This window comes from Armigeres subalbatus, chromosome 2 (genome assembly GCF_024139115.2).
Source record: "Armigeres subalbatus isolate Guangzhou_Male chromosome 2, GZ_Asu_2, whole genome shotgun sequence".
In the NCBI taxonomy this organism is placed as follows: domain Eukaryota; kingdom Metazoa; phylum Arthropoda; class Insecta; order Diptera; family Culicidae; genus Armigeres; species Armigeres subalbatus.
Genome location: NC_085140.1, coordinates 212,745,730 through 212,773,583, shown reverse-complemented (window position 1 = coordinate 212,773,583; position 27,854 = coordinate 212,745,730). Strand labels below are relative to the sequence as shown.

The 27,854-nt window shown below is 43.7% G+C and overlaps 2 protein-coding genes across 8 annotated transcripts in view; one reads left to right on the top strand and one right to left on the bottom strand.

Annotated features, from left to right (window-relative positions):
* Window positions 1-13,471: 13,471 nt before the first annotated feature.
* LOC134211605 (cyclin-dependent kinase 5 homolog) lies at window positions 13,472-15,531 on the bottom strand. The gene is made up of 4 exons (XM_062688651.1): window positions 15,373-15,531; window positions 15,109-15,309; window positions 14,470-15,022; window positions 13,472-14,347 (listed from the first exon to the last, which is right to left on the bottom strand). The coding sequence occupies exons 2-4, from the start codon at window positions 15,274-15,276 to the stop codon at window positions 14,199-14,201; spliced, it is 870 nt and encodes a 289-aa protein (XP_062544635.1). The 5' UTR covers window positions 15,277-15,309; window positions 15,373-15,531; the 3' UTR covers window positions 13,472-14,198.
* Window positions 15,532-17,824: 2,293 nt separating this feature from the next.
* Window positions 17,825-27,854, top strand: part of LOC134211600 (dnaJ homolog subfamily C member 13) — a 48,206-nt gene continuing 38,176 nt past the window's right edge. For 2 of the 7 annotated variants that reach the window (XM_062688621.1, XM_062688620.1), the window contains exon 1: window positions 19,123-19,247. The gene's annotated coding sequence lies outside the window, so the exon portion shown is untranslated. Of the gene's footprint in view, window positions 17,974-18,216; window positions 18,349-19,122; window positions 19,248-27,854 lie in introns of those variants that run through there. The other 5 variants (XM_062688617.1, XM_062688616.1, XM_062688615.1 and 2 more) reach the window with 5 other exon arrangements.

The window sequence follows — 27,854 nt, the reverse complement described above, 5'->3', positions numbered from 1 at the left end:
CTCCACATTTCTTTATTATATCCATTTTTCTCTGATGTAAAGTGACTGTAAGGTCCTAAGCCTCTTACCGGATACGAGCAACCTTAGGGAAGATCGGGTAACCAACCCCGATTGGAACTATGGTCGTATGCTGGCAGGGAAGGGGGGGGGCAAGGGTGTTAACGATCATTCAGTTATTTGCGTTCGATCTTTTAGTAGTTTGTCACTAACTCATTCCAGAGACTGAATTTCAAAATAGGTTGTATGGTGGACTTCTAGTGCGAAGGTTTTTCTATAACTTTGCCTAATGGTTTGTTATTAGAATTCAACTATTAACGGTGTTAGAGCGCTAGTTGCAGTAACTCAAACTAAATGATTGGAATTTTGTTATCATTTAGTCTAAGTTACTGAAACTATAGCTATAACTCCGTTACTAGCGGAATTCAAACAACGAACCATTAGGCAGAGTTGTAGAGAAACCTTCGCAGAAGTCCACCATACAACATATTTTGAAATTCAGCTTCTGGAATAAGTTATTGACAAACTACTAAATGATCGAACGCAAATTACTGAATGATCGTTAACATCCTTGGGGGGGGGGGGGTGCAAATCTGATCGAGCGTCTGCTCTCTGTAAGGTAAGCTGGTCCAACTCGCCAGCGAGGTACGGCGCATGAAGCTCGGAATCCTGGGAATGAGTTAAGTCTGTCGGCCAGATATTGGACAACACAAACTACCGTCGGGACAGTTATTGTTATTGCGTGAGGCAAGAATGTACACGGAACCGCGAAACAACTTACCTAATGGTTCCTTTCACTCAAATCCGCTCTAGCCAAAAATAAGTAAAATGCGAAAAAAAATCGGTGAGTACTTTGCCTCTACTCTCGTGTTGAATGTTCACCCACTATGCGTTGCGTTGAAAGTAAAGAACAAGTAAAGCGAGTAAAGAACAAGTAACAGTGAGAGAGGAGGTTGACCAAAACGAAGGAGCGGTAGGAGGAATAGATTGTGAGATTACAGATCCACAAATCGTGGCGGGGAACAGCGCCTTTGGTATGCTCCAGAAGACATTGCAAAAATGTCAACAACAACAACCAAATCTCCAGCAGCTAAAGGAGTTGCAGGAGCAGCTGCATCTATGCCAGCTTCAACTACGAGAACAATCCACACCTGTTTCTTCACGTATTCCCGATGTTTCGAAAGGAGCTATTCGCAAAACGAACAAGAGCGAAGCTGTACGACCTGCTACTGATGTTCAAAGTGTGGCGGTACCTGATTCATTTGTACAAGTATTACATCACCCACAGAATCAGCACGTACAGCAGCATCGTGTACCGCTCCAGAGGCAAATTAAGTTAAATCATTCTAGGCCGGTTGCGCGCCATCCTATAGAGGCACCAGTTGGTTCCTATGTTCCTGTTCCTCGAGGGCCGTCCGCTGAACAGCTTGCGGCACGACTAGTTATGACTAGAGATTTACCCGAATTCAACGGTGAACCCGAGGAGTGGCACAACGGCTGCATGCGGGTACAACCACGCTAAAAATCTTTCTCGTCTTCAGCGGTGCCTGAAAGGCGCTGCACTCAAGTCCGTCCGGACGTTATGAGAACCCTCAAAACGCTTTATGGGCGACCTGAGATGATCATAAACAAGCTCATCAAAAACGTTCGTGAAACTCCTCCTCCAAAGCCGGAAAAATTGGAGACATTGATTGAGTTCGGAAAGGCTATTCGAAATTTAACACAGCACCTCATCGTCGCTGATCAGCAATCGCACCTATCCAATCCAATTTTGCTGCAAGAACTGGTGAGCAAACTTTCGGCTGGTGTTAAATTTATTCTTCTGTCAAGAAAGGAACAGATAGGAGACAAATTGAAGCGAAACGTTGTCCTGTTTGTAATAAAGATTGTCATCGTGTGTCGGAGGGCATCATTTTCAAGAAGAGCAGTGTCGACAAGCGGTGGAAAACCATAACAACCCTGAAATTGTGTCGCAGCTGCCTGAATTTCCATGGACGTCGGGCCTGTAAGAGTACGAATCGGCGTGGAGTCAATAATTGCGAATTTCGTCATCACCTTTGTTACATTATTCGCCTACCAATGCAGTTATAAACCATCGTACTAATCAGATTCCGGAAAATAATGGTCATCATAACTGCGGACAACCTGTGCTGTTTCGAATTCTTCCTGTTGTGATCCATGGCCCCACAAAATCCGTGAAAGTATATGCATTCCTTGACGAGGGTTCTTCATCAACGCTGATCGAGCACGATCTAGCTGGAGAATTGGGAGCTCAAGGGAAAAGCGCACCGTTGTGCCTAACGTGGACGGCGAACATGTCTAGATTGGAACCTGAGTCACATATGATATCCTTGGATGTTTCTGGAGTTGGTCAACAAAATCGTTACCACCTTCTAAACGTTAGAACCGTTCAATCTCTCAATCTCCCCCGTCAGACACTACGTTTTGACGAGCTGCAGAAGAACTTCCGACACCTATCGGGACTCGCTGTAGAAAGTTACGAAAATACTGTACCGCGTCTTCTGCTAGGACTTCGGAATCTCGAGCTCGCTGTACCACTGGAAAAAAGGGAAGGTATCCGGGGACCAATAGGAACCAGAACGCGCCTGGGTTGGAGTGTATACGGGAGTCTGGATTTTCAAAATAAGCAAGAACACGTTAGCCTTCATATCTGTGAATGCGATACCAACAATAAATTCGAGGCAATGATGAAAGAATATTTAAAGGCAGATCAGATAGATAGTTTTCCGATGGTTCTGGAGCGTTTAAAATGCTTGGAACGGCGAATGCTACGGGATGAATGCCTGAAGGAAAACCTACATAATCAGATTGATGAATACCAGAAAAAAGGATACGCTCATCGTCTTACTGAAGCTGAAATACTATCGAATGAATCAAAACGAGTCTGGTATCTACCTACAAGTGCTGTGACAAACCCCAAAAAAACAGGTAAAGTGCGTCTCGAATGGGATGCTGCAGCAAAAGTATCCGGAATTTCGCTGAATAATCTGCTACTGCCTGGACCTGATTTGCTGACCCATTTGCCCCATGTCCTTTTTCGTTTTCGACAATTCCCGGTGGCCATCTCCGGCGACATTAAGGATGTGTGAACGATTATGTCTTCGGACGCTGGAAGAAATGGATTGCTTTATTCGACGCCATTGGAGAACTTTAGGTACCCCGTTTCTATTTTCACAACGCAAGCACTAGATTGTACTCGACACTTCAGCTGCACATCTTTGTTGACGCAAGCGAGGACGCATACTCTGCCGTGGCTTATTTTCGAGTAGAGGATGATAAGGGAATTGTTCATTGCGCATTAGTGTTACTATCACGTTACTATCCCCAGATTAGAGTTGATGGCTTGTGTATTGGGGGTACGACTGGCAACATTCGTAGGCGACGGCCATTCAGTCCCAATCAGACGAAAGGTGTTCTGGTCTGACTCAAAAACTGTGTTGACGTGGATTTGGTCTGAACATCGACGCTATAGGCAGTTTGTGGCATGCAGAATTGGTGAAATACTATCATTGACGGATGCAAGCGAGTGGAGTTGGGTGCCAAGTAAACTCAATGTAGCAGATGAAGCCACAAAATGGGGTAAAGGCCCCTGCTTTGACGCTTCCAGTCGCTGGTATAAAGGGCCAGAGTTTTTGTATGAGCCTGATCAGCGTTGGCCACAACCTGTTGAGCGAATTAGTACTGCTGAAAAGGAACTACGTCTATGCTTTTCATGGTATATGCACTGCACTAGAGATGGACAAAACAGCTCATTGCAGTGAGCGGATCTGATCCGTTCAGCTCATTGAAAAGAGTCAGCTCCTTGGATCAGCTCTTCAGTTCTTTAATGCTACATATATTAAAACATAATTGTTAATATTATTATTTTAATTATTGTTCAAAAATTTGAAAAATTTATGTCATTCATTAATTTATTCATTCATTCATCATTCATCTATTTACCTCACTTTGAAATTATTAAAATGTTAAGCTACAGTGAGGTAATAATTTTTATTGAAAAACCGACCATTTCAAACTAATAACATTTATTACGCTTTTTCTGACCGTCTAGTTTTGAAGTCTAGGAGTTCATTTAGAACCATCACATTTATTTCTATACAAAAACTAACTCAACATTATTTTCTATTCATAATTCTTAGAATTTCTAAGTTACATTTTGTTGATAACGTTTCTCAAATCGTTAATTTGAATAATTCAGTCCCTAGTCTCTGATATGTATATGAACCATATCACGTGTCATAAGTTTTCTCTTCATACTGGGTGCAGCTAATCAATGCCTTGTTTGCGTGCGCTTCTAACCATACGTAGTTGACATTTCCATACAAGCGATCCCATTCATCTATATTGGTTCCCGAAATGCGAGAGAAATAAAAACAAGAGAGTAAAAAAATACAGAGCACGGTGCTACAAACCTAGGATCCTAGCTACAAACAAACCGAGTGCACATGTAGCAGTATGCTGGCGGGAAAACCCGTCGCAAGCTAAAGATCCGCTCCGTGCAAGACACAGCTTCCAGTTCGGTTCGTTTGAACCACACGGTTCGCTCGCTAGAATCTGTCGCGACTGATCCGGATCGAGATCCGTGTCGCACGGATCTGAGCCGCTCTCGCTGGATGGATGCGATGGAAGATATTGGAGGTGAATCCGGGAAAAGATGGTAGAGTGAGTCAGGCTGTAGTCCAGACTTCTGATGGAGTGTTTCGAAGACCAGTGTCCAAACTGGCCATTCTTGAGGTAAAACAGTGATGTAGCTGAGGCAGATACCCATCTTTACGAAGAGGTGGGATGTTCAGGCTGGCAACCATTCCGTAGTCAACGAACTGAAGTGCGATAGCACAGCCCTGTCATCTCATCAGATAGCATTAATGTCAAAACATCACATGCGTTTGTTATCCATGCACAAAGCGATTATCTATTCCAATAATTTAGTTTATTTTATTAATTTATACAGTGCTACATTGAATTAAATTCGAAAATACGTTAGAGGTGAGAAATAACATATTTATGCGATCTACGTTAGAATACTGCTCTGCGGTCTGGAGTCCAAACTATAATAATGGTGTCGAACGCATCGAATCCGTTCAACGTCGATTTATACGGTACGCACTCCGCAACCTTCCCTGGAGAGATCCGCTACGACTTCCTTGCTACGAGAGCCGTTGTAAGCTGGTCAGCTTAGAACCTCTGTGTATCCGAAGGGATGTATGCAGAGCATTAACCGTCGCCGATATTTTGCAAGGAAGAATAGATTGTGACACTCTTCTGCGGCAAATAAACATCAACGCACAACTCCGACAACTGCGGAGTAACCTAATGCTAAGACTTCCTTTGCGTCGCACAAACTATGGGCTGCGTAGTGCTCTCCATGGTTTGCAGCGTGTTTTCAATAGAGTGGCGTCGGTGTTTGATTTCCACTTGACGCGAGATGTCCTCGCCGGTTCTTCACACCATTTTTCACCGACCAGAACAATTGACACACATAGACTATAGTTAATTTATTTGTGATTGTATTGTATTTTAATCTCTTGACAATGTTTTTAATGTAGTTTTTGGCCATGATTTTCCTAAATAAACGTATGTTATTTGTTACCAACATAACATGGACTACCTCATTAGTGTGATCAGTTTAGATGTTGGAAATATGGTTTAGTCACTGCGTGTCGATTAGTTAGTGTTGCGTGGCGCAATTGAATGTGGCGTCTTGCGTATTTGCGTTGTCTCTTCCATACTAGCGACTAGTTCAACTTCCATACTAGCCTCTTGCGGAAACGGGTGGAATCTCCGATGATGAGAAAATAACGTACAGCATAAGTTGTATCGCTTGGGCATGGGTGACGTCTTACCGGGATCTTTGGAGGAACAGTTCGTAGCGTGACAGTTTTGGTTGGTTGCATAAGGTAAAATACCCAGTTCAGGTGTAGGAAGTAGATGCGCTGGCTCGATCACTTTCTTTTTCGGAAATAATCAATGAACTCGCCCTAAGCGGAGTCTCACCGGGCAAATTAAAAAGGAATGTGCGGTCTCCCTTAATGGAGTGGCGCTTAAGCCGCACATTTTTCCGAGATCGACCAGTGCTACAGCTACAAAAGACAGCTGCAGCTGTCAGTCAGTAGTAGAGATGTCAGTAGTAGAGATGTCGTAAATCCCGATTAATCGATTAGTAACTAATCGATTACTCTCGATTCTTGTCGATTATAGAATCGATTAACCGTTGGTTAGGAATCGACTCAAAATTAATCGATTATCACAACGATAAATCGATTAATCGAAGTAATCGATCCTTATGATGTCGTAAAATCAAGATTAATCGATTAGTAACTAATCGATTTCTCCCGATTATTGAATCGATTAATCATTGGGTGGTAATCGATTCAAAATTAATCGATTATCACAACGATGAATCGATTAATCGAAGTAATTTGCGACATCTCTAGTCAGTAGCCTACCGTGGTGTAGAGAGGGAACTCTATAGAGTTGTACAAAACAATACTATAGTATAGAAACGTATACTATACTATAGTATTGTTTTGTTCTTCATGAGGGGGTTCCCTTCTTCTGGCCAACAGATTGATAAATTCCGGGAGTACAACTTGCAGACTCACAATCTATTCATTGATTTCAAAGCAGCGTACGATTCAGTGAAAATAAATGAGCTGTGACAGATAATGTCCGAACATGGTTTTCCGGCGAAACTGATTAGACTGATACGTGCAACGCTGGATGGCTCAAAATCAAGTATTCGGATTGCAGACGAAGTTTCCACCTCGTTTGTGACCTTAAACGGATTGAAGCAGGGTGATGCACTTTCGAATTTATTGTTCAACGTTGCACTCGAGGGCGCTATCATGAGATCTGGCGTGCAGAGGAACGGCACTATCATCACATGGTCGTATATGCTCCTGGGTTTTGCGGACGACATTGACCTCATTGGAATCGATCGCAGAGTAGTAGTGGAGGCCTTTGTCCCACGGGCGGCGAGGATAGGCTTAACAATTAACTCTACCAAGACAAAGGAAGAGGAAGGCCTAGTGGTGTTGGTGCTGAGGTAGTGCTTGATGGGGATGTGTTTGAAGTTGTTGAAAAATTTGTTTACCTTGGAACGATTGTGACATGTGACAATTACGTTTCCCGTGAAGTGAAAAGACGTATTGCTGCTGCGGATTACGTAACCAGCTTAGGTCCCGCAGCATGCAGACGGAAACGAAATTTGCTCTATACAAAACTCTGATTCTGCCAGTGGCCCTTTGTCGACATGAAGCATGGACATTAAAAGAGGCGGACCGGAAAGCTTTCGGGGTTGTCGAGCGAAAAGTGCTGCGTACAATACTCGGAGGGAAACTAGAAAATAATGTGTGGCGCAGACGCATGAATCATGAGATGTACCAAGTATACAAAGAAGAAAATATTGTGAATCGTATAAAATACAGCAGACTTCAGTGGGCTGGTCACTTAATGCGAATGTCGGAAGAAAGAATAGCGAAAACAGAAAGGAATATTTCCGTTTTAACACCAAAATATGCCGTGCGGCAGCTCTTTCGTCATGATTTTCCACAAAATAGATAATTATGCGCTTGAAATCGATAAATGACCACATTGGCCGCTCTTGGAGTCTACCAGGGGCCCCCAGGGAACCCGTAGAATGGAATATTTCCGTTTTAACACCGAAATATGCCGAGCGGCGACTCTTTCGGTGTATTTTCCCACCAAAGAGATGGTTATTTGCTCGAAATAAATAAGTGACCACATTGGCCACTCTTGAACCTATGAGGTGCCCTTGGGGAACCCGTAGAAAGGGACATTTCCGTTTGACACCGAAATATGTCGTGCGGCGGCTCTTTCGTCATGATTTTCCACAAAATAGATGATTATGCGCTTGAAATCGATAAGTGACCACATTGGCAGCGCCTGGAGCCTATGAGGGGCCCCCAGGGAACCCGTAGAAGGGGACATTTCCGTTTTAACACCGAAATATGCCGTGCGGCGACTCTTGCGGTGTGTTTTCTCATCAAAGAGATGGTTATTCAGCTCAAAAACGATAAGTGACCACATTGCCTACTCTTGGAGCCTATGAGGTGCCCTCGGGGCATCCGTAAAAGAGGACATTTCCGTTTTAACACCAACATATGTCGTGCGGCAGCTGACGAGCTCGGTGGTCTAGTGGCTACCGCTTCTGCCTTATAAGCAGGAGGTCGTGGGTTCAATTCCAGGCTCGTCCCTTTCCTACTTTGTATTTCTATCTTAGTTCTTTCTGTGTTTCACGTTCTACCAAAACGATTCCTACTGTTATAACCTTCCACACAATCCCAAAACCTCCCGTGGCACCTATGAGAGGTCGTAGAGTTCTCTACATCTTTCTTAAGTAGGTGTCCAACTAACCATCCTTCCCCTTCCTCAGCATTCGCAAGGACGTGGCCAGGACAGATCTCGACTATTGGAGGGTGCATTGCTTTCATCTAAGAGATAGTGATTAGTCCCAAATCAATATCCTGTGGTAACGGATGAAAGTGATGCTACTCTCGTACAATAGTCTTGGCTTGTACCACCTACGAATTTGTGCGAAATGCTCAATGCTAATGCTAATGCTAACATATGTCGTGCGGCAGCTCTTTCGTCATGATTTTCCACAAAATAGATGATTATGCCAGTGAAATCGATAAGTGACCACATTGGCCACTCTTGGAACCTTACAGGGGCCGCCAGGGAACCCGGCGGAGGGGACATTTCCGTTTTAGCACCAAGATATGCCATGCGGCGACTCTTTTGGTGTGTTTCCCACCAATGAGATGGATATTCAGCTCGAAATCGATAATTGACCACATTGGCCACTCTTGGAACCTATGAGGTGCCCCCGGGGAACCCGTAGAAAGGGACATTTCCGTATTAGTACCAAAATATGCCGTGCGGCGGCTCTTTCGTCATAATTTTCCACAGAATAGATTATTATGCGCTTGAAATCGATAAGTGACCACATTAGCCACTCTTGGAACCAATGAGATGCCCACGGGGATCCCGTAGATGGTGACATTTCCGTTTTTATACCGAAATGAATAAGTGACCACATTTTCCATTTTGGAACCTATGAAGTACCGTCGTGGAGCTCATAGGAGAGGACATTTCCGTGCTTACTCTTACTTAGGGCCGATGCCCTCGTAGCGTGTTTTCTAGCTGCGTGCACGCCGCGTCCACGCAAGGTACCCGGCATCAAATGTAGTCGTGCACACGTTTACGTGCAAGCAGCGTGAAAAAACTTTACGTGGACATCGGCCCTTAAAGACATGCCGTGCAGCGGCTCTTTCACTATAATTTTCCATCAAATAGTTGGTTATGCTCTTGAAATCTAATATCAACCCGGGGGAACCCCAGACCCAGTTTCGGTAATTGTGGAGTGCCGTGAAGAATCCATTGAAAGTGTCTGTGCACACAAAATCTCACTCACTTTTTAGGAACTTTTCCTCAACCGAATTACTCGCAGTAAATAGCATTCGACGAAAATCTTACCCTATTGTTTCCTATTGAAAATTGGCCAGATCGGACTATGGGCTCCGAAGTTATGGCCAAAATACTAATTTCAGCAGCTGCATGGGAAAATCACTTTTCTGGCACTTATGCTCAAAATTTTAGAATGCAAATAAACAAATATGAAAAATAAGAGCTATCTACCTATTACTACTATATTAGACTTTTCTTATATATTTCTCAACCCTTTTGAACGAACGATGAAGGCACCATCACCACTAAGTAGTTTATTCTTGTTTTTTTTTCTATCAAATATGTCATTCATACTGAACTTAATATCTACAACCTACAAGGTACCCGCAGGAGTCTCGCAGAAGGAGAGATTTTTTTTATATCAAAATGTTGCGTTTTCATATCATTGTCCACGGCGATCGGTGAAAACCTCAAACTTCTATGAGTCGATATTGAAGGGACCATCGACTAATGGTAATATCGAGATGCGGAATAGAAAATCCTTATAGAGCTGTTCGAAGGAATCATCACAGTAGCCCAGAAACTATTTTTTTAATTTGACTCAGTACCCAATTTCAAATGAAGAACAATTTCAAGCGCATAACCAACTTTTTGAAGACTTGTAGAAGATACAGCTGTCGCAAGTGGCACAGTACATTTGATATAACCATGAAAATGTCCTCTCATACGGGTTCGCAGGGCATCTCAAAGATTCCAAGAGTAGACAATATCACTAATCAACTCAAAGCACATGACCATTGGTAAAAAATAAAAAAAGAGCCACCGCACGGCATATTTTGGTGTTAAAATGGAAATGTACTCTTCTACGGGCTACCGGGGGCACCTCATAGGTTCTAAGGGTGGACAATATGTCAATAATCGATTTCGAGGGCACCTATTTGGACGAAAATCACGACGAAAGAGCCGCCGCATGACATATGTTGGTGTAAAAATGGAAATGTCATCTTCTACGTGTTCTCCGAGGAAGCCTCATAGGTTTCAAATGTAGCCAATGTGGTTACTTATCGATTTCGATCGCACGTCCATCTGTTTGATGGGAAAACACCACACGGCCATTATTGGTGTAAAAATGGAAATGTCCCCTTCTACGGGTTCCCTGGGGGCCCCTCATAGGCTCCAGGCGTTTCCAATGTGGTCACTTATCGATTTCAATCGCATAATCATCTATTTTGTGGAAAATCATGACGAAAGAGACGCTGCACGGCATATTTTCGTGCTAAAACGGAAATGTCCTCTCACACGGGTTCTCCGGGGGCATCTTGCATGTACCAGGAGTGGCCAATGTGGTCATTTAGCGATTTCAAGCGCATAACCATCTGTTTGGTGGAAAATCATGACAAAAGAGCCGCCGCACGGCATATTTTGGTGCTAGAACGGAGATGTCCCCTCCTGCGGGTTCCCCGGGGCACCTTGTATGTACAGTCAAACCTCCATGAGTCGATGTTCTATGACTCGATATCGACTCATGGAAGCAAATTATTCCATATCAAAAAATATTTTCTGGGTTACTGTGATGGTCCCTCCAAAGAGCTTTCCAAAGATTTCCTATTCCATATCTCGATATTTCTATGAGTCGATGGTCCCTCCAATATCGACTCATGGAGGTTTGACTGTACCAGGAATGGCCAATGTGGTCTTTTATCGATTTTAAGCGCATTATTATCTATTTTTTGGAAAATCATGACGACAGAGCCGCCGCACGATATATTTTGGTGCTCAAACGGAAATGTCCCCTCCTGCGGATTTCCCGGGGGCACCTTGCATGTACCAAGAGTGGCCAATGTGGTCACTTATCGATTTCAACCGCATAACCATCTGTTTCGTGGAAAATCGTGACAAAAGAGCCGCCGCACGGCATATTTTGATGCTAAAACGGAAATGTCCCCTCCTGCGGGTTCCCCGGGGGCACCTTGTATGTACCAAGAGTGGCCAATGTGGTCACTTATCGATTTCAAGCGCATAACCATCTGTTTGGTGGAAAATCATGACAAAAGAGCCGCCGCACGGTATATTTTGGTGCTAAAACGGAAATGTCCCCTCCTGCGGATTCTCCGGGGGCACCTTGCATGTACCAGGAGTGGCCAATGTGGTCTTTTATCGATTTCAAGCGCATTATCATCTATTTTGTGGAAAATCATGACGACAGATCCGCCGCACGACATATTTTGGTGCTAAAACGGAAATGTCCCCTCCTGCGGATTCTCCGGGGGCACCTTGCATGTACCAGGAGTGGCCAATGTGGTCTTTTATCGATTTTAAGCGCATTATTATCTATTTTTTGGAAAATCATGACGACAGAGCCGCCGCACGATATATTTTGGTGCTCAAACGGAAATGTCCCCTCCTGCGGATTCCCCGTGGGCACCTTGCATGTACCAAGAGTGGCTAATGTGGTCACTTATCGATTTCAACCGCATAACCATCTGTTTCGTGGAAAATCGTGACAAAAGAGCCGCCGCACGGTATATTTTAGTGCTTAAACGGAAATGTCCCCTCCTGCGGGTTCCCCGGGGGCACCTTGTATGTACCAAGAGTGGCCAATGTGGTCACTTATCGATTTCAAGCGCATAACCATCTGTTTGGTGGAAAATCATGACAAAAGAGCCGCCGCACGGTATATTTTGGTGCTAAAACGGAAATGTCCCCTCCTGCGGATTCTCCGGGGGCACCTTGCATGTACCAGGAGTGTCCAATGTGGTCACTTATCCATTTCAAGCGCATAACCATCTGTTTGGTGGAAAATCATGACAAAAGAGCCGCCGCACGGCATATTTTGGTGCTAAAACGGAAATGTTCCCTCCTGCGGGTTCCCCGGGGCACCTTGCATGTACCAGGAGTGGCCAATGTGGTCTTTTATCGATTTCAAGCGCATTATCATCTATTTTGTGGAAAATCATGACGACAGATCCGCCGCACGACATATTTTGGTGCTAAAACGGAAATGTCCCCTCCTGCGGATTCTCCGGGGGCACCTTGCATGTACCAGGAGTGGCCAATGTGGTCTTTTATCGATTTCAAGCGCATTATCATCTATTTTGTGGAAAATCATAACGACAGAGCCGTCGCACGGCATACTTTGATGCTAAAACGGAAATGTCCCTTCCTGCGGATTCTCCGGGGGACCTTGCATGTACCAGGAGTGGCCAATGTGGTCACTTATCGATTTCAACCGCATAACCATCTGTTTGGTGGAAAATCATGACAAAAGAGCCGCCGCACGGCATATTTTGGTGCTCAAACGGAAATGTCCCCTCCTGCGGGTTCCCCGGGGGCACCTTGTATATACCAGGAGTGGCCAATGTGGTCACTTATCAATTTCAAGCGCATAACCATCTGTTTGGTGGAAAATCATGACAAAAGAGCCGCCGCACGGCATATTTTGGTGCTAAAACGGAAATGTCCCCTCCTGCGGGTTCCCCGGGGGCACCTGAGTTTATCTTTCGAACGGTATATAAACTTTGTAATTCGGTTATAATTTGACTGTTTTATAAGCATTTACATTTCTGGGTCAATATGACCCTAACATCTTATTCGTAACTTTTTTTGTGGGGTCGTTCCTGTTGCACCTTAAAATACTTTTTTCATGTCAGATGCTTCATTTCCACAAAATATTAAAAGTCAAGAAATTTCAGAACGATCGGATTATCAGGTAAAAAGTTATTCTACTTTGAAGTTTCGTTTTGGGTCATATTGACCCCAACATCTTACTAAGGTTAACAATTACTTCATCAATCAGTGATTATAACAACCTTTAGAATATTTTTTTTTTTCGTATTGTGCGTAATATTTGGTAGTAAGCACCCCATCCGCCTCCTTTTAGTGTAACAAAGTATAACGCAAGTTGGATCTCCGCCTCTGCCCAAAAGCGTTACGTAACTTGTGAGCAGACCCCAACATGATGAATGGATGCATGATTTTTATATGGACATGTCATCAATATATCAATATCTGAGAATATAGTCTATTTGAATGCCAGAAGATTACAGTTTATTGCTACTCTACATACATTTGAAAAAATAATAAATTTTATCGTACTTCAGAAATCGTAGCACTATAGATATTTGGCGTAATGCTCAAATGTTCTTCAAAGTTGTACGGTTTATATGCACGCTTTGAATAGGCTGACATTGTGGTCTGGGAATGACTATCGAGTATAAACCTAATCATGTTATCGCTTATTGGATAGTTCACACGCACACATTCGATACAAACGTTTACTTCCGCTCTATCAGCGAAATGTTTTATTGACAACCTGATGTTTCAAAAACATCAGCTACTTTCGAGAAATGGTTTCCAATTGATGTCTACATGCAATTGATATTTATAAAACGTTCAATTTAAGCTGTTGAAAAAGGCAAAATGAATGAGAAGAAATAAACGCTTATTTGAAAATATAAAATCACAATCTGTTCTAAAAAACATAATCTCTCTCTTAACGAGCAAAAGTACTTACAAATTATACAGCCTTTTGGGACGTTGCAAGTAAAGCCGTCTACTTTAATCTATTGAAACATGATTGGCAAACGCCTGGAACTCACTGAATAATTTTACTCAAGAATTGTATCCATTGCTGTAGCATTTGGCCTGGAACTGAATGCGATGGCCGCGGTCGTTGATTCTCCACTCCGATTGGTTATCCTTTGGGTGCTGCTATTGCTCGTGAGAAACGATTTCAGCTGCTATAATCGTTTTCAGTTTTCCGTAAAGTACGGATGGGCCATTGCTTGCTCAGCACTGAGCCGCAGCGTGGGACGACATATGAGAAGTTTTTGAAGCAAATCACGACCTTTCGAATTCAACCGGGGAACAACTTGACTCCAGGAAGTTGTTGGCGGGTACACTGAAATAACGAATATATTGAAGGTTCAACAGCATAATCAGAGACGGTCGCTGGGACACCACCTATGGATGCCTTCCTTTCGCTCTTAGTGATGACTATAAATATGGCTTTTCAATACTTACGCGGAAAAGGCTTATAATCGGACAGCTGTGTAATTCCTGGCCATGTATCCTCGGTTGGAGTTCCTAACAGTTTGAAGATTCGTTTCAGCTGATCGTCAACATCGGATCCGGGGAAAAGTGGCCTTCCGGCGTTAGCTAATTCAGCGAAGATGCAACCAGCCGACCACATATCAATGCTAGTGGTATACAACTTTGCTCCAAACAGCACGTCCGGAGGTCGGTACCATAGCGTCACCACTTCGGCAGAGTAGCATTTGACCGGAATTCCAAACGCCCTGGCAAGTCCAAAATCAGCCAGTTTTAGCTCTCCATTTTTGTTGATGAGTAAATTCTGCGGTTTCAGATCTCTATGCAAAACGTTGTGGCTGTGACAAAAGGCTAGACCTCTCAGCAGTTGATACATAAAACTTTTTACTACATCCGGATCAATCTCTCCGTTTAAACTATCGAAGTACTTCTTTAGATCTTGGTCACAATGCTCAAATACCAGTGTTAGTTTCTTGTCGGAATGAAGCACATCATAAAGACGAACTATGTTTTTATGCTTGAGCTCCTAAAAAATAAACATTCCAAATTATAAATAATTATTTGCTATTTACCAAAATGTTACGATTTGTTTTTGTCTGCAAAACAACTTACCTTCAGTAGGCAAATCTCCCGTAGCGCGGAACTGGGTACTCCTTCGTCATCCTCATCCAAACGGACCCGTTTCAATGCCACGATTTCCAAAGTATCTCGATTCTTACCTTTAAAAACTGTTCCGTACGTTCCTTCGCCAATTTTCTCCAATTTTTCGTACTTCTGCATTTTTCTCAGCTTGCCGGCAATTCTTGTTAAACCCTTTGGAATTATCATTTGTCGTTTCTAACATATCAAATAAAATATATCGAATACTGCACTTACCTCTATTTTTACCACTTTTTAAATATTTTTTTCTGACAAAAATCGGAAAAACTTGCACAAAAAAGCGATTTTTCCAAAATTTTTAGAGCGATTTGACAGAAAAACATAAACAATTAAAGACCAAAATAATCGTGTTTCACATCCTGGCACAAAAGTTTCAATATTTATAAATAGAACGCTTTAGCAATAGGTCGTAATCAACACGATGCGGTATTTTCTAGGATAATCTAAAACTCGGCAAAAATACCGATAATCGAACCAATGGCCGATGTATACGTAGCGCCTTTTTAAGCTGCGTGCAATTTGTGTCCACGCAAGGTATTAACGCATTTGCCCAAAAGTACACGCGGCGCTCCCCAAAGGAAACGACGCACCGCGCTTTTTGCTGCCCGTATACTGGATTCTTATGGGGAGATAACATTGCGGCGTTTCCTATGGTGCGGTTGTTCCTTTCGAATGGGAAACGCCGCGTGGAATCTTGTGCAAATGCGCTTTTGGAAACATTACAACAGCCGCGCGGTGTATCATATTGACAGCACCATACAATAACCAGCATCAAATGGATTAATGCACACGTATATGTGTGCACGACTACATTGACTTCTCCAAAGTCAGAATCACAAACACTCTCGCCAACACTAAAGAGCTGGGCAGAATGGATACGTTTTGACAGGTTTGGCATGGAAAAACTGTCAAAACGCACGCAAACGAATCCATTCTGCTCCGCTCTTAGTGCTAACCAGTTTTACGCGAGCGGTAATGGCCACCCGTTTGCTGCGGGTTAGTCCCTGATTTGACGTTTCTGCAATTAGCATTGCATGCAAGTAACTTGCACAGGAACAAGCTGTTAAAATTCATGCTGATGTGTCTGTTAAAGGCGTGTTATGCAATGGATTCACGTTTAGTTTTAGTTTGATGTGTACATCGGAGCAGTGGTGCAAAAATATTTTACTTACTCTTCAGGGGAAGTAGGTCAAACTTTGGCACTTTATTTATTAGTTTTATCATACTATACTTTAAAAAAATGACAGGTCTCCTGCTCGATTGGCTGCTGTTTTTTGACGGTTCGATTGGCGGCACATCACTGCAAAAATTCCACACATTTTTATTGGCAAAAATCCATTAATTGAATTCATGATTCTAATTAGTGCACACATAACCACTCTCCACGCGAAGTACAAATATAATCTATAAACAAATATAATCTATAATATGCAGTTATTGAATTTATGTGTGGGTACAAATTGCATATATTTGTGTCACCAAATTGCAAAAAATTATGTGTGCGACAAATATATTCAATATAAAGATTTTTTTCGGTGTACCTATCCGCGTGTCTCTTATTAAGGCCTCTGCACATTACATTTGATTATAACATAAACCGAATAGAAAATACAATAGAATTACATTAAAATATCATAAAATTACAATACATTTTATTGATGAACAATCAATTCTATTGTTCTTCTATTGTACCAATTAAATTGCCTTATTGTTGTTCCAATAAACGAACAATAAAATCTATTGACAGAAAAATGTTGACAATAGAATTACAATAAATTCTATTGTAATAGCAAAAATTTGTTCGAGAAAAAAACGATTTTTTTATTGTTACGGTAACCTACAACCCCTATTTTCTATTGTAAAACAGCCATTTACAATAGGATTTGTGGTGGAAAACAATATCCTTAATTATTATTCTATTGTAAGCAACAATAGAGTTTATTGTAATTACAATTAAAGCCCCAAACGCAATATAACGGAACGGCGACGGAAACGGCAAATTTGACAGAAAATATATGGGCTAACTGTCAAATTTTCCGTTTCCGTCGCCGTTCCGTTGTATTGCGTTTGGGGCTTAAGGATCTGTCTCATTTGGAGAATTAAACTGAAAATAAACTTAAAAGTGACATTTCAATAATTATCAAATAACCCTGCTCGCAGTGCAAGATTACTTTTGACAGATATCGAATCATTTTGCATCGATGTCTTATTGGAATTGCTGGGCAGCACCAGCCATTCTTATTACCGGGTTATTTGGTAATTTTCGAACTGTCACTTTTAAGTTTAATTTTCCAAATGAGACAGACCCTAAATTTATCGTATTGTTACAACAATTTCTATTGTAATTCTATTGGTTTTTTTTATTCGGGAATCTTCTTGAAAGGTAAAATAGCCAGCAACACTGTATGCAACAGGCTATTATGGCATCCTATTGTTTAGCCCATCGCCAGATCGTAGCCAGGATGTCCCGGGCTATAATATTTTTTCATACTGCGTTTCAATGATGACATCACGCTTGTCACCGGCTCGGTATGCAAGATCTTTTGCATGTTCTGAAACATCGTGCATTTGGCGAACTTAATGCAAACTGCAATAAAAAATACCTTATTGCACATCCCTATAAAGGCAGGAAGTGAAACGTGCCGAATCATCAGTAATGTCGTCATCTGTCAATCGCTAGCCAGTCATCAAGCAGAAAAACCTCCAAAGCGAAAAGTTTGTGCAACGCTGGATTTTTTCATTGAAAATTGTACAATTTCATCAAAATTTGGCTCATAAGTAAATTTAAATAAGTGTTTAATGTACAGCGAAAGCGATGTGCGTATTGTCCAAGTGCAAAAACTGTTTTAAACGATATAATTTGAGAATTTTCATCTGCCTTTGACATTCTACGTTCAGTAGCCTCTGGAAGATTGTTCTCCCCGTGGGAGAATTACACTCCCCTTTTTTACTGATCTGATTTTTTGTTTTGCTTTTTATTGCTTTTCATTTATTCTTGTTGATGTTTTCGATAAGTGATGGTGCTTCAAGTGTTTGCGTATAGTGTAGGGAACATTAATAAACTGTTCACTAAAGAATATATTTTCGTTTCGAACGACTCGCTACAGTGTCGGGCGTCAGTGAAATTGTTGTTCGATTGATCCTACTGCGATAAAGCGAAAAGGGGTCTAACTGGAGAGGAAAAAGTGAGAAGTGGGTGTCCACTGTAGAAATAAGGCAATTGTAAATACTCAGCATTGATATTAGATTCATCCTCGTCAGTGCAATCGTTGTCGCTAGCAGCTGGAAGGTTGGGTATCGTACCCCTTTTTATGGGTTATTGCATATCTTTAAATGTGTTTTACTTTATTGTATACGGTATCTTGTGAGTTAAGTAATTGTAATTGTAATTTTATTGATCAATGGTAGCCTCCCAGTTATAAAACTTTAGATCAGGTCAAAGAAGAGTTAGTAACTTTGCATCATGACAAAGAGACTAAAAATACAACAGCCTATTCAGATTACGCCATTTATTATGATATTGATATGCTTATATCTCATATCTTCAATTTTATGACCACTTGTTAAATAAACTATCTATCTATCTATCTATCCTTTTTATGGAAAGATCCATTCACCCACGGAAGAGAGTATTTTAAAGTCAATCAAATACTTCACAGTGAAAGGTAAAAATCTTGAAATCTTTCGATGTGTTTTTTTTGCAGGGGTCATAAAGGGTCCTATGCTTCTTAAGTAGGTATCCAAAACCACTCTTCCTCTGCATCAGCATTCGCAAGGATGTAGCCAAGACAGATCTCAACAATATTGTACTCTTTGATCAGAAATTCGGCCGAATCATTCGTTCATTCACTTATCCCTGATTATCAGCAAAACAAAAACTCCCTTATTTATTTAGTTTTGCACGTCAAGCTCAGAAGGGTAATCCCTCTGTAATTGCCTTACACTAATATGTGCCCTTCCTTATAGATAACCATCCAACCAGCCAGTAGGCAGTACTTCATCCATATTGTCTGAATAATCTGGCTCGATTGATGCAGCTGTTATTTTACAAATTCGAGAACCTCTACTGGGATATCGTTTGAAACCTCGAAGTGAGTATGTGCAAAATTTAGCTCTAAAATGTTCACTTGTCACTTGGAGGTAACCATTTCCTTCGGTGGGCTTTTATTCCACAACCCCAGTACGCTAGACCTTATATCTGTTGATGAAACCAATTCCCAAAAAAGGGCGTTCCAAACTCGCATTCTATTTTTAGAACCAACTCTTTCACACGTATTGTTTTTTTTTTTTTTGTGCAGTTATGAAATAAATTATACATAGGGGAACTGTTCCGTTTTCCATCCCACTGCACATACATTTATCTCATCGCGAAACAAAGAAATAGAACACAAATTTCATCGCTTCTTTTTGCCAACATGCATGCTCACTGCTGGAAAAATCACAAAAATAAGAAACAAATCAATTTGCTGTCCATTGCTTTGTTTTTCGTGGGATAAATATCGAAGCTATGAGAAGAAGTCCAAGAGCAGTAACCCTATACAATATAGGGCCTGATTTAGGAAGGGGCCAGGGTTTTTTTTTAATATTTTCACACTCCTTGAGCATTCATTAACAAGGTGTGAACCATTTGAAAAAAAAAATCTAATTATTAGGGAATTTTTTGCCAACCATGTAGTTGAAGTTTTACATTCACTGGTATTAGCGCAAGAATAAATAGAGCATATGCACAATGAGTCACAAACAAGCTGTAAAACAACTCGTCTCACAACTTAAGGGGGAATGAAGGTTGGCAACACACCACTACAAAAATCCATATTTTTTGAATGAGTGTTTGTGATATTGCCTGGTGTTGCACTAACACAATCATAATTTTTCAAAAAAAGGAAAGAGAGACGACACACCGCTGGTGGTGAACAATTCAGAAACCCCTTTTCTTGGCCCAATTTTTCTTGAGCCTTGAGAAGAAGCAACCTACAAGGTTTTCTGACGCTTAGTATACCCTTTTTTTAAGCACAGAAGAAAAATAGAATTTGTGGTGTGTGGGTGTGAATACTGGCGGAGTTCAACCGGTGCACGTGGCCCACCAAATTGAATATTTTCCCTTAAATTTTAATATACACGCCAAATCTCGTCCGAAAATACCCAGATTAATCCACCTAGCGGCGATGATGCCTTTTTCGGGCATCATAAAATGTATTGAAAAAAAATCGTAAGAAAGGTCAAAGAAGCACTTTAGGGAAATAGATCACATGTTTTATATCATTTTGCATGTTTTTCCTGACACCAAAACCTAAAATATTTTTTTTCGATTCTGAAAAAAAATCCAAGAGGGAGACCCTTGAGCAAAACAATGGTTTTTCAATAATTCCGAAACGCAAACTCCGATCAGTCCAATTTTCAATACCAAACTTGAACTTGCTCAAGCTTCGCAATTTTGTTCTCGCTGCAAAGCAGAAACAGGAAGTGCTTATGGCTAGACTGGAAGGCTGTGGTGAAGCGGAGAAGAGCACACAGACTGCCATAGTACCACAAGCATGGCACAGGAGATGTTTGCATTAAGCGACAGAGCGGCAGAAAAAAGGATAGACAAGCGAGCCATGGACTCGCCTTAAAAAGAACGCAAAAAGGTGTCAGGATAGTGTAAATGAGGATAGCGGGCCCACGGAAGCTGAAAACATGGGCGAACAGCGTAAGAAGAAGGCAATAACAAAACGAGTCAGTCGGTCATCAGAGGAGGGAAGCCAAACCGACCAAGACCACCAGCCCGGCCGCTGGTCCCTGGAAAACGGTAGTGAGGAAAACGAAGGTGAAAGCGGCGAACACGCGCCCGGCGAGAGCCAGGGAGAAGGGTGAAGCACTGCTCTTTAAAACAGAGAAAGAGCGCTACGCCGACGTGCTCAAGGCGATGCGCAGCGCCGAGAAACTGGCGGACCTTGGTAAAGAGGTTCGCAGCATAAGGCGGACGAGGGCGGGCGAGATGATCCTTGTCTTAAGAAACGGCTCACTGGCGAACGGTACCTCATATGGAGTGCTAGCCTAGGAAGTCCTAGGCGATAGTGTAGAACTAAGGGCTCTACACGATGAAGTGATTCTTCAATGTAAGCAGCTGGACGAGGTCACGACATCGGAAGAGATCGCCTCAGCCATCAAGGTCCAAGGTGGAGTGGTGGTAGCAAAGGCATCCATCCGCCTGCGAAGAGAACCGCAGGGGACGCAGATTGCCACGGTGAAGTTACCGGCCACCGAAGCTAACAAGGTGATCATTGTTGGTAAGCTGAAAGATGGCTGGTCAGTATTTCCACTCAGCCTCTACCAATCACCGGTAGTCGACAAGTGGGAGACAAATCGTGGGCGTGCAAAGGACCGGATAGGAGTAATCTATGTAGGCGATGCCGCGAAGAGGGTCAGAAGGCGCACACGTGTGAGAAAGCGCCATCGTGCACGCTATGTGCGAGCAGGAACCAGATACACAGCCTCGTCATGGGTGGGACTGCTTGTCCGTTGAGTGTTAGTACGAGTAGGGTGTGCAAGTAACGCAGCTCAACCTCAACCATTGTGCGGCCGCCCAGCAGTTGCTGTGGCAGTCGGTAGCAGAAGCGAGAACAGACGTAGCTATCCTGTCGGACCCGTACCGCATCCCCGCGGATAACGGATCCAGATCAGCGGCGATTTGTACGACAAGAAGTTTTCCGATCCAGCAAGTGGTAAACACAAAAGTGGAGGGTGCAGTTATTACTAAGATAAATGAAGTCTCGAGCAACATATGATTAGGGCCGAAAAACCAACAATGCTGAACCGAGAAAAATGGGGTTCAAGTTTTCTATGACTAATTTAATTCATTTATTGAAGTAGAAACACATTTCATTGCCAAAACCATGTCACTGCTATACGTAAATGGTTATATTATAACAGCAGATTAAGATTAATTGAAAAACCTTTCGAAATCGACAAAATTTCAACTAAAACAAAAATCGCGCCGTTTACTCGCATTACCGGCAACACGTCTGGTTTTTAAGCCGTTTGCTCAAAGCTAATAACATAATCGGATTTGTTTAGATTTATTAGCCAGAGCAGTTCTGCTATGCGATATATCGAAAACCTAGTAAGAATATACATTTTAAAATAACTTGAAGCTAGTTTTCCTGAATAAACAATATAAAGTGAACGGCCTAAAAACCAAAGCAAACATTCCGCATGGTAGTTAAGGGCGCCAACAAAGGACTTAAAAACCATCATGGTGCAAATGGTTCATAAGACGTTCACTAAAAATAGCAATAAATGTGTTTCTTAAGAGATATCGAGTACGGAGTTTTACCTAGGATGAAGAATCATTTACGAAGCAATCGTTCATGCCAGAAAATCAAAAATCATGGTTTTGGTTTATAAGCCGTAATCATATGGTACGCGAGAAGTATACTACTGCAGCTGCTAAGCGCCGCCAAGGTGACCGATAGAGCAATTCACCCTATGTCTCTTTTTTATCGTTGTTCGTTAACTATTGAGAGCAATTTCTGCAATCCCTGTCAGTTGGACATCGTACTAAGAAACGACGGCTCCCGCAGTACCATCTGACTATCCGGTACAGGATAAGCAGCGAGCCAAAGAGAGGAAGTCGGGGAGCCACTCCTCCTACAACCAGAGCGTGTAAGGTCGCCCACTTCGACAGTAGAACCTTCAGTGAAGCTTAGCGCCTGGAGGAAAACACGGATAGTTTGAGCGGGGATGAACTGGCTGCGGTTTTGTCACGAACGTGGGACGCTTCCATGCCGTGGAAGGCACGACCGCGGAATTGTCGAGCACAAGTATACCGGTGGAGCGAGCATATTGCAGCCCTTCGAGCAGTCTGCTTCCGGGCTAGAAGAAAAACGCAAAGGACACTCGGTGGAAGTGAGGGAGGAACGCATCGAGCAATTCAAAGCAGCAAGTACATCGAAGAAAGCAAGAAAGCCTGCTTCGACATATTCTGTCAGAGCGCCAACTCGAACCCATGGGGAGCCCTACCGGCTCGTTGCTTCGGCTGGGAGTACGGTAGGGCTGTACAAGATTTTTGGAAGCTACTTTCAGAATCGAGTATTGATCTACGAGACAGACGAAGGCTTGGCTAGCGCCTCCATCACGGCAGGTATCCCACAGGGATTTTAGGTCAATTGCTGTAAAACGTGATGTACGATGGCGTGCTGACGTTAAAGCTCCCACCAGGAGTCAAGTTAGTGGGATTCGCCGATGACGTAGTCATGACCGTGTACGAATAATCCATCAAGGAAGTCGAATTGACTGCAGCCTACTCGATCAGTCTAGTAGAGGAATGGTTTTACAGCAAAAAGCTCCAGCGGGTCCACCATAAAATGGAGATGATAGTCGTTAAAGACCGGAAATCGGTTCAAGAGGCGACAAGCAGAGTCGGCAGCTGTGACATCACCTCCAAGAGATCTCTGTAGCAATTGGGAGTGATGCTCGACGATAAGTTGAGCTTTAAAAGTCACGTCGACTACGCCTGCAAGCGCGCATCGACGACGATTTGCCGATTTGCTTGCAAAAAGCCCCATTGTTTCCCATTGAAAATTGACCAAATTGGACTTTGGGATCAGAATGATCAAAATGCATTTTTTAAACAAAAAGTCTCGCCCACTTTATGGGCACTTGCCCTTAACCGATTTGTTTGTTTGTGGGTTGTGACACCGAGTAAATCACGCAGACTATGACCAGGTATGCTCAACTGTACATCCACGAACAAGTCCGCTCGTCTAAATGTTACTCTTGATGTATCATAACTACAAGTCTTCGTCTAATTGAGAGAAGTTGCAGTTCGATTAGCTGACATCGGGCTCAATAATCAAAAAAATGCATTGGATCGTTCCACGGTAGGTGCCGAAGAGCGAAACGGATGAACTGTTTTGAACTCGTTCAATGCGAATCACTTGAATCAGCATATTCAAAAGAATCACAAGTGCACAGAATAGACCTTTCAAAGTGTGAACATCGAAGAAATCCCAAAGCTTCGAATGCCTTCACCGTTATTACGGAAATATGTTAGTTTAACCGCAATTTAGAGTCTGTTGTAACGCCCAAGTCGCCAATCGACGAAACACGCTCTCGTGCAGCATCGGCAAAAGTATATCTATACATTATTGGTGATATGATTCAGCAGAAAGTGATTACATTTCGCAACATTTAAGATCATTCCGTTCTCATCGCACCAACGGCGGAGTACGTCAATATCAGTTTGAAGAGCAACACAATCCAGAAAAGAATAATTTGATTTTAAGGTCGTCAGCGAACAGGGCTTCACAGAGGCAAGGCAGTTGGTCAAGTCATTGATTATTATTTATTCAGACTAAGGCCGAAGTGGCCTGTGCGGTATATAAGAGTCTTCTCCATTCGGCTCGGTCCATGGCTACACGTCGCCAACCACGCAGTCTACGGAGGGTCCGCAAGTCATCTTCCACCTGATCGATCCACCTTGCCCGCTGCGCACCTCGCCTTCTTGTGCCCGTCGGATCGTTGTCGAGAACCATTTTCACCGGGTTACTGTCCGACATTCTGGCTACGTGCCCGGCCCATCGCAGTCGTCCGATTTTCGCGGTGTGAACGATGGATGGTTCTCCCAACAGCTGATGCAATTCGTGGTTCATTCGCCTCCTCCACGTACCGTCCGCCATCTGCACCCCACCATAGATGGTACGCAGCACTTTCCTTTCGAAAACTCCAAGTGCGCGTTGGTCCTCCACAAGCATCGTCCAGGTCTCGTGTCCGTAGAGGACTACCGGTCTAATTAGCGTTTTGTAGATTGTCAGTTTGGTACGGCGGCGAACTCTATTCGATCGGAGCGTCTTGCGGAGTCCAAAGTACGTACGATTTCCAGCCACTATGCGTCTCCGAATTTCTCTGCTGGTGTCATTTTCGGCAGTCACCAGTGAGCCCAAGTACACAAATTCTTCTACCACCTCGATTTCGTCACCACCGATGTAAACTCGCGGTGGGTGGCTCACATTGTCTTCTCTTGAACCTCTTCCTATCATGTACTTCGTCTTCGACGTGTTGATGACTAGTCCGATCCGCTTAGCTTCCCTCTTCAGTCTGATGTAGGCTTCCTCCATCTTCTCAAAGTTACGTGCCATAATATCTATGTCGTCGGCGAAACCAAATAGCTGGACGGACTTATTGAAAATTGTACCACTCGTGTTAATCCCTGCTCTTCGTATTACCCTTCCAAAGCGATGTTGAATAGCAAACACGAAAGACCATCACCTTGCCGTAACCCTCTGCGGGTTTCGAAGGGACTCGAGAATGCCCCTGAAACTCGAACTACGCACATCACCCGATCCATCGTCGCTTTGATCAACCGTGTCAGTTTATCCGGAAAACCGTGTTCGTGCATTAGCTGCCATAGCTGGTCCCGATCGATTGTATCATATGCGGCTTTGAAGTCGATGAATAGATGATGAGTGGGCACGTTGTATTCGCGGCATTTCTGCAGTACTTGGCGAATGGCGAACACCTGGTCCGTGGTGGAGCGTTCGCCCATAAAACCCGCCTGGTACTGCCCCACGAACTCCCTTGCAGTTGGTGCTAGTCGACGGCATAAAATTTGGGAGAGTACCTTGTAGGCGGCGTTCAGCAATGTGATTGCGCGGTAGTTGCTACAATCCAGCTTATCGCCCTTTTTGTAGATGGGACACACGACACCTTCCATCCACTCCTGCGGCAAAACTTCCTCCTCCCAAATCTTGGTAATGACCCAGTGCAGCGCTCTAGCCAGTGCCTCACCACCGTGTTTAAATAGCTCTCCTGGTAGTTGGTCAACCCCAGGGGCTTTGTTGTTCTTCAGCCGGCCAATCTCCTCCTGGATTTCCTGGAGATCTGGAGCCGGTAGAATTCTGTCCTGCGCGCGTTCTCCCAGGTCCATCACCATACCGCCATCTTCGTCTGCCACATCGCCATTCAGGTGTTCTTCGTAGTGCTGCCGCCACCTTTGGATCACCTCACGCTCGTTCGTAAGAAGGTTCCCGTTTATGTCCTTACACATATCAGGCTGTGGCACGTGGCCCTTGCATGAACGGTTTAACTTCTCATAGAACTTTCGTGTGTTATTAGCGCGGTACAGTTGCTCCGTTTCTTCACGGTCTCGATCTTCCTGCTGGCGCTTTTTCCTCCGGAAAAACGAGTTTTGTCTGTTCCGCGCCTGTTTATATCGTGCTTCGTTCGCCCTCGTGCGGTGTTGCAGCAATCTCGCCCATGCTGCATTCTTCTCTTCCACTAACTGCTCACATTCGCCGTCATACCAGTCGTTTTTCTGATCCGGGGCACCGTGCCAAGTGCAGCGGTTGCGGTGCTACCAATGGCGGATCGAATATCTCTCCAGCCATCTTCAAGAGACGCTGCGCCTAGCTGCTCTTCCGTTGGAAGTGCCACTTCCAGCTGCTGCGCGTATTCTTGGGCTAGTCTACCGTCTTGTAGCCGCCCAATGTTAAGCCGCGGCGTCCGACTTCGACGCGTGTTGTACACCGTCGAGAGTTTTGAGCGCAGGCATACTGCAACGAGGTAGTGGTCGGATTCAATATTCGCACTGCGGTAAGTGCGGACGTTCGTGATGTCGGAGAAGAATTTACCGTCGATTAGAACGTGGTCGATTTGGTTTTCCGTTTCTTGGTTAGGTGATCTCCATGTGGCCTTGTGGATATTTTTGCGGGGAAAGAAGGTGCTTCGGACTACCATTCCGCGGGAGGCTGCGAAGTTTATGCATCGTTGGCCGTTGTCATTCGATACGGTGTGCAGACTATCCGGTCCGATGACCGGTCTATACATTTCCTCCCTTCCTACCTGTGCGTTCATGTCACCGATGACGATTTTAACGTCCCGCAGTGGGCATCCATCGTATGTCTGCTCCAGCTGTGCGTAGAACGCTTCTTTCTCGTCGTCGGGTCTCCCTTCGTGTGGGCAGTGCACGTTGATGATGCTATAGTTGAAGAAACGGCCTTTAATCCTCAGCTTGCACATCCTTGCGTTGATTGGCTGCCACCCAATCACGCGTTGGCGCATCTTACCCAGCACTATGAAGCCGGTTCCCAGCTCGTTGGTGGTGCCACAGCTTTGGTAGAAGGTAGCCGCTCGATGCCCGCTTTTCCACACTTTCTGTCCTGTCCAGCAAATCTCCTGCAGCGCCACGACGTCGAAGTTGCGGGGATGTAATTCATCGTAGATCATCCTGTCGCAACCTGCGAAACCTAGCGACTTGCAATTCCATGTTCCAAGCTTCCAATCGTGATCCTGTATTCGTCGCCTAGGTCTTTGCCGATTATATCGAGTCGCATTATCTCTTATATTGTTCGTAATGATTGGTTTTCTAGGCGGCTTATTGGGCCTGCGCAAACCTCCTGTCTCGTCGGAGGGCCGTCGTGTCAGGGCTGTTTAGCGTCCCACCTAACACCAGGACTTGGGCTTGTGCGCTTTGAGCGGCACACGGTCGCTTTGGTGGGGCCTACTTGCGGATACATGCAGCTTTTTATAGAGGTTTAACAGGGCCCACTGTCAAACCCCACCACATCCTAGGCAAGCCCCACAACTCGCAGATGGCCTGGGGAGGGATCGTCAAGCCCTTGGACATAGTCCCTGCTGCCCCCAAAAAGTATCCTGTATATCAAGTCATTGATATACAGGATAAAAAGTAAAGGGCCCCGCAGGCTGCCCTGAGGTACGCC